Below are 12,716 nucleotides of genomic sequence, written 5' to 3'. Positions count from 1 at the left end.
AAGCCATAATTACTGGCAATTTTAAATAAAACAAATAAGAAGAGCACTCGGTGTATCCAGCCACCACACTGTATTAGCTCAATGTTACCACAATTAAATAGCTCTTTCTTGAGGCTTTTCCTTGCTTGGTTGATACTCTAATGATAAAGCTGAAACAAATCCTTTGAGTAAGAACTTCATCTCAACTATGGAGGCATTCACATTCAACAACTTGCTCTGAAAGTTCTGCCTACGTTTTGACAACTGGAATGAATTTCAGCACGACAACTGAGAGAATTCACAATTTATTTTTTTAAAAAAATCAACATTCCAAATAAAGGAGCCCACAACATTCTTCAAATCAATTCTCCCTATCTCCCAATATTGATGGATTCTTTTAAAAAAAAATCCAGAAATCACATCTTTGCCAAAAACTAATCTTTTCTTCATTTGGGACATACCCTTTCTGTGTACCAAGTTTTGTTGAAATCTGTCCATTGTTTTTGGAGGTGTATTGTTTAGAGCCAAACTGACCGAAAATGGCAAAAACATTACCTCAGCCTACCTTCAGTGGAGAGGGTACCTAAAACTACCAGGTGTTCAAAAGTGTTAGGAAGTTTCTGAAGCATGGTGGTTAATGTTATAATAATTTTCATGGAATTGACTGTCACTGTGTAGATTTTCAGTTTGGTTTTTAATCATGTTTTCAGGTGTTGGTGTAAAAGTGGCAGTGTTTGATACGGGACTTAGTGAAAAACATCCTCACTTCAAAAACGTGAAAGAACGGACAAATTGGACTAATGAGAAAACTTTAGATGATGGTATGTACCCTTGACTTTTACAAAGTGTATTGTTAGTTTTTGGATGTAATTTATTGTTTGGGGTTTGTTTTTCAGAATATACTGACGTTTTGCAAAAGACTTTTATGCCGGGGCCACATTTCCTACCCCTGTATACCTGTGGCAGTTTTTATGGAAAAATGTAAAAAAAAATGTGATGTCGTTAAATGAGGGGTATACCTCTGCATTTATCTATGATGTGAGATTTTACTCACTGAATTATTAGCATGTCTCATGTGGGTTAGGCGGATTGGCCATTCTAAATTGCCCCTTAATGTCAGGGGGACTAACTCGGGTAAGTGTGTGGGGTTATAGGAATGGGGCCTGGGTGGGATTATAGTCAGTGCGGACTTGATGGGCTGAATGTGCCTTCTGCATTGTAGAATTCTATGATTCTGTGTTGTCCATTTTATATTTGTACTCATGACAAGTATTTTAATTCAAGCCAGAACAGGTATTAGCAGATTTAACAAAGAGGGAGCACTTTCAACTGTCACCATCTCAGTTTGTGAACTGTACAGAGGAGCTTCTGCCCGAGGCCATGGATTAGTACTCATTGGCACATTTAATACTGTGTAATGGAAGAACTGGTAGGGCAACTATTGAACTGCAAATGTCAGGAAGGTACAATTTATAGCTGCTCCAACTGAAGACTAGGAGTCTGCCAAAACAGTGCTCTCTTTGACTAGTTAGTGCACAATGCTTAAAGAATGTGGAAGGTTGAAAGTGAGGTGCAATGACAATCAAATGTTTGCTGTGACGACTGCTAACATTCTTCATTCTTGCTTCATGGGACTATTTTATGTGACATATGGAGCATCTCAATGAGTTGCGAATTGAATTGCTGTCATTAAGGTTTTGGTACCATTGGCATCTGTATTCAACATGTTTTGCTTCCGCTTTTTCCAGTTTTAGATCGAAGAGTGGGGAAAAGCCACTTAGTATGCCAAACCTATTCCAATCAGAAAAGGGTGCAGTTTTGTGCACAATTGTCCCTCCCTAGTCACAAGACCCTTAAGTAATCACATGAGCTCCAGGAGACTCTAATAACTGGTGAATCTTGCTTTCCCCTGCCAGCCTTCTGTTGATTGATTGTCATGCCTTCCCTTCTCAGGAGCCTGTGGAAGACTGCATGGAATTCGTGTTCACTCTCTTGCTGAATCCTGCTGAATGAATTGCCATGGGGGACCTTGACCAAGTCCCTGATTCAGCTACATCCAAATGAACATAAAAACATAAGAAATGGGAACAGGAGAAGACCATCTAGCCCTTTGAGCCTGCCCCGCCATTCAATAAGATCATGGCTGATCTGAAGTGGATCAGCTCCACTTTCCTGCTTTTTTCCCCATAACCCTTAATTCCCTTGTCTATCAGAAACCTATCTACCTGTGACTTAAATATATTTAGCGAGGTAGCCTCCACCACTTCAATGGGCAGAGAATTCCAGAGATTCTCCACCCTTTCAGTGAAGAAGTTCCTCCTCAACTCTGATCTTAAACCCCCCCCATATCTTGAGACTGTGTCCTCTAGTCCTGCTATCCTTTCTAAGCAGGAAGAATCTCTCTACCTCTACCTTTATCCATCCCCTTCATTATCTTATACGTCTCTATAAGATCCCCCCTCATCCTTCTAAACTCCAACGAATACAGACCCAGTCTATTTAGTCTCTCTTCATAGGCCAACCCCCTCATCTCTGGTATCAGCCTATTGAACCTCCTCTGCACTCCCTCCAAGGCCAATGTATCCTTCCACAAATGCGGTGACCAAAACTGCACACAGTACTCCAGCTGAGGCCTTACCAGTACCCTGTACAGTTGCAGCAAGATCTCCCTGCTTTTATATTCTATCCCCCTCGCTATAAAGGCCAACATTCCATTTGCCTTCTTGATCACCTGCTGCACCTGCAGACTGGGTTTTTGTGACTCGTGCACAAAGATCCCCAGGTCCCTCTGCACTGTGGCATGCTGCAGCTTTTTGCCTTTTGAAGAATAATCCCTCCTACTATTATTTCTACCAAAGTGGATAACCTCACACTTGGTAACATTATACTCCATCTGCCAGGTCCTTGCCCACTTGCTCAGCCTATCCAGAACACTCTGCAGACTTTCCACACCCTCCACGCAATTTACTTTTCCATTCATCTTCGTGTCATCAGCAAATTTTGTCACCCTACACTCAGCCCCCTCCTCCAGATCATCTATATAAATGGTAAACAGTTGAGGCCCCAGCACCGATCCGTGCGGCATTCCACTAGTCACCAAGCGCCAACCAGAATAGCACCCATTGATACCAACTCTTTGCTTCCTATTACACAGCAATCCTCTATCCATGCTAACACCTTACCCCCAACTCTGTGCACCCTAACCTTCTGTAGCAACCTTTTGTGAGGTACCTTATTAAATGCCTTTTGGAAATCTAAAAACACCACATCCACTGGTTTCCCTCTCTACCGCACTAGTCACATCCTCATAGAAATCCAATAAATTCGTCAAACATGACTTCCCCTTAACGAATCCGTGCTGCGTCTGCTCGATCAAACCATTCTTTTCTAGGTGCCTCACTATTTCTTTGACGGATTCTAGTATTTTTCCAACTACAGACATTAAACTAACCAGTCTATAATTCCCTGCCTTTTGTCTGCTACCTTTTTTTTTGAAACAGTGGCATAACATTAGTTTTCCAATCTTCTGGCGCTTCCCCGGAATCCAGTGAATTTTGATAAATAATTACTAAGGCACCCACTATCACCTCTGCCATTGCTTTCAGAACCCTTGGATGCATTCCATCTGGTCCTGGGGACTTGTCCGCCTTCAGTCCCATTAGTCTATCAAGCACTATCTCTCTAGTGATAGTTATCGCATTTGGGCCCTCATCTCCTACCATCCTTCTGTCTTTAATATCCAGCAAACTATTTGTGTCCTCCTCCGTGAAGACCGAGGCAAAAAGCTTATTTAAAGCCTCAGCCATTTCCTCATGGCCCACCGCTAAATCTGCTCCCCCCCCCCCATCCTCCAAGGGTCCAACATTCACTCTAGCCAGCACCTCATTATTCCCCTTCAACATTACATCTTTGAGTGAAAACAATGCCTTTTTTGATGCGTCCTATCTTTTATGCATCCTTTCAACTGAATTTTCTGCCCTTGTCTATTTCTTTTGTTTCTAAGTGGTTTGTCTTCATCGTATTCATTTCCTCTCCTAATTACTGTGAAGTGTTCTGAGATATTCTGCACAAAGGATAGCTATATAAATGCAAGTTTGGTTATATTGAGGTTTGGTCGAGTAGAACAGTTAATAACTAGCTTTGTGATGGCCAACTCCTCAGACAGCATACCCAGTGATACAGCAAATAAGGCTAACCAGAATTCCAAGTTGAAAAAATGTAGATATCTTAACTACGCTATGTGGATGGTCCAGGGTTGCTTTAATAATTTTGTTTCTCAGATAACTCTAGAGGCTGAAGAGACAAGTTTTAGTAAAATGAAACACATTGGGAATAAATTCCAGCAGCGTTATGCAGATTTACCTGGTGGTGGGCAACGTCATGGGCTGCTACCTACATGGTGCTTTTCAGTGATGTTGAATGCTGCACTGCTAGTGGCATGAGACTACCTGTTCCCATGGAATCATGCCAAGTCTGCATGGTGGTGCTACGCAAACTAATTCTACCATCCTCCTGCCCCTAACTTAAGTTTTTAGTTAGCTTCTGTTACTAATTTAATCGAATCAGAGTGCAGAAGAGGCCCTTTGGTCCATTCGGTCTGCACCAACATGCAAGAAACATCTGATCTCCCACCTAATCCCATTTACCAGCAGTTGGCTCATCATCTTGAATGTTATGATGTGCCATGTGCCCATCCAGATCCTTTTTAAAGGATGTGAGGTGACTCGCTTCTACCACCCTCCCAGGCAGCGCATTCCAGATTATCACCCTCTGGGTTTTAAGAAAAAGTTCTTCCTTGCACTCCCCTGCTAAACTTGCTGCCTCCTACCTTGAACCCGTGTCCCCTTGTGACTGACCCTTCAACTAAGTGGAACAGCCGCTCCTTATCCACTCTGTCCATGCCCCTCAATGTTTGTTTTGGCTTGTGTTGAGATATTTTCAAATTCTGTATTAGAATATTTAAAAGCCTAGCAGACTTGCAGCTTCAGTATTGTGATGATGCAAAGATTTTGCATCAAGATCATTGGGTATCATTTAACATGACAATATGAATAACACAATGGTAATTTAGTGATTGAAGGATCACATAGAAGATAATTTGAATGAAGTGACTTAAATTTTTAATTATATGTAGTTTTATGATCTGGGCAAAATTACCAAGCCACTGCAGCATTCCATTTCTAAGTTGCCTCGAGCAGCAAGAAGTAAATCGCAAAGTGTAGGGCTTGAGTTGATGTTGGGCTGATTGAATAGATACAGCTCCTTTCACAGAAGGACATTAATGACAATGCAGTAATATTCACCATTTTAGCCCACAAACTACAAGCTTGACTAAATTAAATTTTACAACTTGAATTTGAACTCTGAATTCTGGTTTTCCAGTTTTATCAGTCGAATGCTGTAATTACTTGAAAGTTTATTTATTAATGTCACAAGTAGACATGCATTAAAGTGCAAATTACTATGAAAATCCTCTAGTTGCCACACTCCAGCACCTGTTCAGCAACACTGAGGGAGTATTTAGCACAACCAGTGCACCTAACCAGCGTGTCTTTCAGCCTGTGGGAGGAAACAGGAGCACTGGAGGAAACCCATGCAGACAAGGGAGGACGTGCAGATTCCACACAGCGACCCGAGCTGGGAGTCAAATCCGTGTCCCTGGCTCTGAGGCAGCAGTGCTAACCACTATGCCACAGTACTGGAGCACCGTACCCATGAATAAAAATTAATAGATTGTATTTTGTTTTTTAAGAAAAAGTTTGAGATGCTCAGGAACTACAACAAACCAGGGCCAGCTAAAAGAAGGAACATTTTAGATAATTTTGCATGTTAAATGTGGTTGGAGTTTGAGGTAATTATAGACTGTGTGGTGTATGTTTTCGGTGGCTGTGCTGTCTCTAGTTTAATGTGCTTCATTCAGCAAAAGCACCCTTTATTGGGATTTCATTTTTACCAGGCGGATGGTTTTCTACTGCTACTTGGCGTTGGCCAAATCCCTTTGAAATAGGATGCAGGGTAATTTATTGTAAGTTCAGTATCCAGAGATAAAAAGCAGAAGAGTCATTTTCTTGTATTTTTGTTTGGATTTCACATTTTGATTTGTACTACTTTAAGGTGTAGATGGTATCAACAGATGATTAATTAAATCTGTTCTTGAACCAGCTGAGAACTATTGTGAACTGAGATTTGCTCGGTAGCTGATACAGTATGTTTCTGATTTTAAATCTTGACTGAAGCCTTTCAAGTAGCTAGTCAGTTGAGTGGTCAGTGTACCAGCAAATTGATTTTGTATCTCTCTCTCTTTCCCTCTTTTTCACATGAACAGTAATGAAATATATGCATCACAGAACGTTACCCTTTAAAAGCAAATAAAGGTGTATATTTGTGATAATGTGCACCAGTAAATGATTGTATTTTCATTTGATTTTAATATGTAGGTCATTAACTGAAAACACCAGTATTTCAAAAAGTGGTAGCTTTGGCCTTATGACTGCTTTATTACATCGAATCCCTACAGTACAGAAGGAGGCCATCAATCTAATCACAATCCCATCCAGGCCCTATTCCTGTAACCCCACACATTTTATCCTGCCAATCTCCCTGACGCTATGGCCATGCTAAGTTAACCCAATTAATCTAACCCGCACATCTTTGGACTGTGGGAGGAAACTGGAGCACCTAGAGAAAACACACACACACATGGGAGAACATGCACACTCCACACAGACAATGACCCAAGCTGGGAATCGAACCTGGGTCCCTGGCACTGTGTGGCAGCACTGCTAGCCACTGTGCCACCCCATGTTGGATTGTACTGTGGGCCAGTTAGACTACGGCACACATCATACATGAATATATGAATTTTAAAGTGTTTTCTTGGTGTCTTCACTCTAGTTCTATTTTCTTAAAACTTGCCTTGTAAATGTTTGAGTTTGCATGAAAAGAATGCAAACAGTCCTGGCTGCACTATCTGCTGAGTTTGGAGTTGGCAAGTTCTTCAGTGGACAGGATATGCAGATGTATTGGACAGCTTTAGAGTATTCATATTTCTCTACCCTCAGTGCAAAAAAAATGGCTGCAAAGTTGGGACTAATAGTGTGGTGCTCTGTCTGTCCCATCACTAAGAATTAAATATTGACCGTTTTTAAAATGAGTCTTTTTCATCTATTGAAGTGGGAAGGGAGAGGTATAAAGTATAATTTGCCAAAGAGAGGATATGTCTAATGGATGAAGATGTATACTGTTGAAGGCTTTCATCCATCTTGAAAACATATGTCTATTGCTTGCTTTAGGCTTGGGACATGGGACCTTTGTTGCAGGAGTGATTGCCAGCATGCGGGAGTGTCAGGGATTGGCACCAGATGCAGAGTTACACATCTTCAGAGTCTTTACCAACAACCAGGTAATGCCCATTCATTTTCCACTCATATATAACTCATTATAACAAGAATAGTTTGCAAAATGGTTTGTAAATATCATTGCCAATCAAATATGCGCTAGAGAAACTTTTAAACTTTTAGCTTTCACACTAGTGATACTTAAAACAAAAGGGTAAATTCATCTTGCAATGCACAACTTCCACAGTCCAGTTATTTCCCATGTGCCACAAGCAAACCTGATTTAGTGTCTAAGTTAACCGGATGATGTGTAAAATGTTTCTTTTAGCAGTTTCAATTACTATTGTTAAAATTGTTCATTGGATTTGTGCATTAAATGGCAAATGAAATCAGACAAAACAAAATCTTATTTTTTGAATAACCTATCTGGATTATGAGAAGTGGGACCAGTTGTTTGCACTGGCTAGACAGTTTCACATACATGCCTTGTCTTATAATTGTCTGGGTCAAGTTGGATTTGGATATTGCCTGAAGATTGGGGAAGTCTTAATTTTGTAAAGGAGGCTTGAATTTTTGTGATAAGAGCCTAGGTGTCAATTACCAAAGCCACCATTGAAACAATTTCTCTTTGGAGAAACTGACCAAGATCTCTTTTTGGGTTGTTAAATTCCCTGAGATCAATTCCCATGTTCCTTGGGAACAACTGGCCAGACCAAAGAATGCACAATATTTGAGGTACTTTACTATTGACCTTGTTTTTTATTATCCATTTTCCTGTTGGCTAAAGTCCAAATGGAATTTGTTTTTTAGTGTAATGTTTGTGTGCTCCTTCCTTGTACAGATGGAATGTGCTATTGTGTACTCTTTTTGATCATTAGTCCTTTGCACAATAAACAGGTTATATAGCTGTATTTAAAGTAGATTCCACTTGCACGATTTTTTTGCCTCATTTGTCATTTTGGAACATTTGTCTTTGTTTTTACTCCATGCATACCTCTAACAGCTGTACAAATGATGTTGGCCTGTGTTTTGTACTTGGCATGCAGTTACATTAGAGTCTGTTAAGGACAAAGTCTTAGCTTTGCCAATGTTTGAGTCGGTGAGATGAGTGCCTAGAACTCTGATTTTGAAGCTGTGTTAATGTCTGTTTCATCTTTTTCAATTTAGCTAAGTATAAAGTATAACTTTTGAAAGTTTCAAAGGGAGACTGTTTCCATATAGCTTATGGTTAGTTTCCCATTCCAATTTTATGTAGTGAATTATACAGCTGTATAAATTCTTTATATACGCACTTAACAGAAAAGATAGTGGTGGAAAATGCCCTGGAATCATTTAAGAACTGGCTATAAATTGTGATGTGGTAGCGACAAATTGTAAACTTCCTTCATGAATGTGTCTTGCTTGCTAAACCTTATCTACCCACTTCTGAGCAGTTTTCAGTTCTCTTTACCCACTCAAAGCTGCCAATTGGCCAGCAATAGTGCAAAGTCACTGATGTCCGTAATGCATATTTTGATTCAAAGTGAGCTGAATGCTTATCTGCAGCCATTGTGGCATATTTACATATAATAAATCCTCACTTACGGTTCTACTGTGTCCCTAAAAAGTACAACTTTAAACCAAACATTAAGCAAATCATGTTTTCCCATTAAAACCAGTGTAAAAGCTATATCTAGGGCTATTTTGATCTCGTCAGAAAAAATATTAAATCATCATACCCTGTAAATTTAAATGCAGTATATTCCTAAATCCCTATACTTGTAAATAAAATGACTTTTGAAATAAAATTTTATATAAAGATTAAAGAATATGCTAACTTTTTCTACTTGCCTCCCACTGAGTAAGCACTTCGGAATAGGAGGAAACCAGCAGGAGAGTCAGTGTGATGAGGCCACCAGTTAGGTTAGATGGGCTCTGCTGACATGGCATGAAACAATTCTAAGATGGAAACCCCAGTACTGTGCGCACACATTTGTCCCTGTAATATCTGCACCATTAAAGGGTAATGCTTTCAAATGGGCACTTGCTATATATTTGAATTGAAAACAAACAATATGTGGTATTAGCAATTTGTATTTTTCCTCTTACCATTTTTGCCCACAGCCCCGCATAATTTTTCATTTTTGTTAAGCGTGTGATCAGTCCCCTTAGTTTCAGCCATTGCCGCCTTCAAGCTGGTAATGTACAGTGTCTTAATTTAAAATGTTGCATTTTATTGCAATAAACCTTTAAGCTCTTACCCTATCCTTCTCAAAGATGTTTTGTCTAAGCAATTCTCATTGAAAAAATGAAAATGCTACAGTGCCATGAAGAGTTATCTTGACCTGGTCTTTCGTACCTGTGTATTATAAATGAGACAAAGGAACATGGGAGATTTAAGACTTGGGTCAGGAAGTTCTTCATTCAGTGTCCAAGAAATGGAATCTACTTTAAAGTAGGATACCCTAATCAAGGTCCTTGGATCACCATAAAAGTTGGATTTTTGTTATTTTTGGACAGGTGGGTGATTGCAAATATTTTGTCGATGAATGAGCTAAGTAGTGATCCTCTCCATCTCAGACTTTGAGCATAGGTTGCTTGCATAGACTTCTATTGAAGGAAATGCTGAAAAGAACAGGAAGAAAAATATTCTGTTCCCAGATGTAAGTGACTCCAGCGGCCTGGCCGTTTTGAATGTCTTAAACAAGTTTGTTTATTAGCCAATGAAGTTACTGTGAAAGTCCCCTAGTCACCACACTACAGAAGCTATTTGGGTGAAGGCAATCAACCAACACATCTTTCAAATTGTGGGAGATAACCAGAGGACACCTGTGCAGACACAAGGAGAACATGCAATTCCACACAGACAGTGACCCAAGCTGGGAATAGAACCTGGGTCCGTGGCGCTGTGTGGCAGCAGTGCTAGCCTCTGTGCCTTTGTGACTTGGTAATGCATGAATAGATAATTTATTATGAAGTCACTCCATGATAATAGGGGCTTGCTCCTTAATTCCAAGGGCAACTTCACTGCTACGAGCCTTCAACTAATACCTTGCTGTGAATGACTTCTTGAGTCATCCTTTTATTCACGAGGTGAAACTCCTTCAGATCTAAGGAAGCACTAAATGTGTACTAAAATATCCAAATAATATTGAGCCTAGTTCTTTTCTGTGGATAAGTACATTATGGAGTCAAATTGCTCTGCTTTTATCTCCATCTGCCTCTGGTTGGTTCAGTGGTTGCTGAATATACTGAATTGTAAAAGGTGCTTGGGTGGTGTAACTTTTTTGTTTACATTTAATGATTGTAATTAATTTGTTCTTATCTTTAGTTCTGACCAACCTGTTATCTGACTCTGAGTCTGTAAACTTGCTTAACCTGGGGCAGCATAGTGGCACAATGGTTAGCACTGCTGCCTCACAGCTTCAGGGACCTGGGTTTGATTCCCTGCTTGGGTCACTGTAGAACCATAGAATCCTATAGTGCAGAAGGAGGCCATTTGGCCCATCACACCCCTTCAAGATATCAACCTGCACTGCAGTAGCTGACTCCTAAATGTGACACCACCTCCTCTTTCATATCTTTCTCTGTGTGGAGTTTGCACATTCTCCATGTGTTTGCATAGGTTTCTTCCGGGTACTCGGGTTTCCTCCCACAGTCCAAAGATGTGTGGGTTAAGTTAATTGGCTATGCTAAATTTCCCATAGGGATTATCAGGGTAAGTGTGAGGTGTTGTGGAAATGCGAACTGGGGTGAGATTTTTGTCAGTGTAGACTTGATGGGCTGAATGGCCTCCTCCTAAGTGTGTACAGTTCTGGTCACCCTATTATAGAAATGATATTACTAAACTAGAAAGAGTGCAAAAAGATTTACAAGAATTCTAAGGAGAGGCTGGATAGAGTGGAATTCTTTGGAGCATAGGAGGCTTAGGGATGATCTTATTGGTGTCTATAAAATAATGAGAGACATTGGTCTGCCAGATAGTCAGTATCTTTTCCCAGACATATGGAGATCTAAAACTAGAGGGCATAAGTTTAAGGGGAAAGGTACAAAAGGATCCAGAGAGGCAACTTTTGCAGAGGTTGGGAGTGTCTGGAACAAGCTGCCAGATTTTGTAGTAGAGGCAGGTATAATTTTGTCTTTTTAAAAAATGTTTAGACAGAGTTACATGGGTAAGATGGGTATAGAGGAATATGGGCAAACTTGGGCAATTAGGACTAGCATAGGGTGTTTAAAAAAAAAGGCGGCTTGGGCAAATTGGGCAAAGGCCTGTTTCCATGCTGTAAACCTCTATGACTCTGCTGTATCTTTTAAATCAAATATGTTTGGGCTATCCTTGGTTTAACCACGGGTTAAAAGCCTCATTCATCTTAGAGGCTTTTTTTTATTGTTGCAGTCAAAGAATGATTGCTAAACTGTGGTTATCTTGCCAGAATTTATCTTCCATTTCATTTGCCACAGTAAATTGTGTTCACAGTTTATCTGTCACTTTGCATTTTATTCTATTTTTAAAATTACCTGTAAAATCACACTGCCTTCAGCAGAGGAGAGTTTCAATTCTTGAGCCTTCAGAGCTAAATGTACTGAATGAACTTCAGTACCTTACTATCACAAATGCAGTGTATTCATGCGTATGGTGCACTGGATTGCCTTTTGAGAGTGCAGACTGAGTTCAGCCTGAAGTGGCATATGAACCTTACGGTGTTAGTTGAGATTCTTAATGACGTAACTTGTGTTAATGACAGGCCTCGTTATTAAGTTGCCTGTGAAGTGCCACTTCTTGATTCTTGGTGTGGCAGTGATGAAGACTTTACGGAAGTATCCTGACTGACTATTTAGCAACAGTTAAAGTCAGGAGAGATGGAGAAAGGGATATGTGAAATAAAGGAATGACGTCCAGTGTTTCAATGTGGACTTAATGTAATTTTAGAAATAAGTAATTCTGATTTTGTTTGAACAGGTGTCTTACACCTCTTGGTTCCTGGATGCCTTTAATTATGCAATTTTGAAGAAGATAGATGTTCTAAATCTTAGCATAGGTGGACCAGACTTCATGGATCATCCTTTTGTTGATAAGGTAGGTTTGATTGACAGATGCAAAGAATTTTTCCATATGTCGCTGTTTTTCTTGAGGGCAGGAAATTTTTGGATTAATTAAGTGGTGATTGCTTTGAGGCCAAATATCCTCCTTTGTTTTGTTTTGTATAATTTATGAAACAACAAATGTCTTGCACATCACTTCACTGAAGCATACTTGACATTTTTGGTTTGTTGGAAATTTGATGTGCTCAGCTTAGAGCCAAAGATAACTTTTTTTTGTGCATCAGAAACAGATGGCCTTTCTGATAGCAGTTGGCAGCTGTTTTTTTTTCACCCAGTATCTGCCAAGTACACAGTCTCATTTGCCTTACAAATACTGTG

General features: G+C 39.9%; 1 protein-coding gene across 2 annotated transcripts in view; it reads left to right on the top strand.

Moving 5' to 3' along the window:
- The window catches only part of mbtps1 (membrane-bound transcription factor peptidase, site 1), a 137,676-nt gene that overhangs the window by 48,077 nt on the left and 76,883 nt on the right, over positions 1–12,716 (top strand). For both annotated transcript variants that reach the window (XM_080187133.1, XM_080187132.1), the window contains exons 5-7: positions 690–800; positions 7,272–7,381; positions 12,256–12,372. In XM_080187133.1, coding sequence (XP_080043259.1) covers positions 690–800; positions 7,272–7,381; positions 12,256–12,372 — 338 coding nt within the window. The remainder of the gene's footprint in view (positions 1–689; positions 801–7,271; positions 7,382–12,255; positions 12,373–12,716) is intronic.

This window comes from Carcharhinus amblyrhynchos, chromosome 4 (genome assembly GCF_965287045.1).
Source record: "Carcharhinus amblyrhynchos chromosome 4, sCarAmb.v2.hapA, whole genome shotgun sequence".
Lineage (NCBI taxonomy): Eukaryota > Metazoa > Chordata > Chondrichthyes > Carcharhiniformes > Carcharhinidae > Carcharhinus > Carcharhinus amblyrhynchos.
This window is presented reverse-complemented; position numbering and strand designations above follow the sequence as displayed.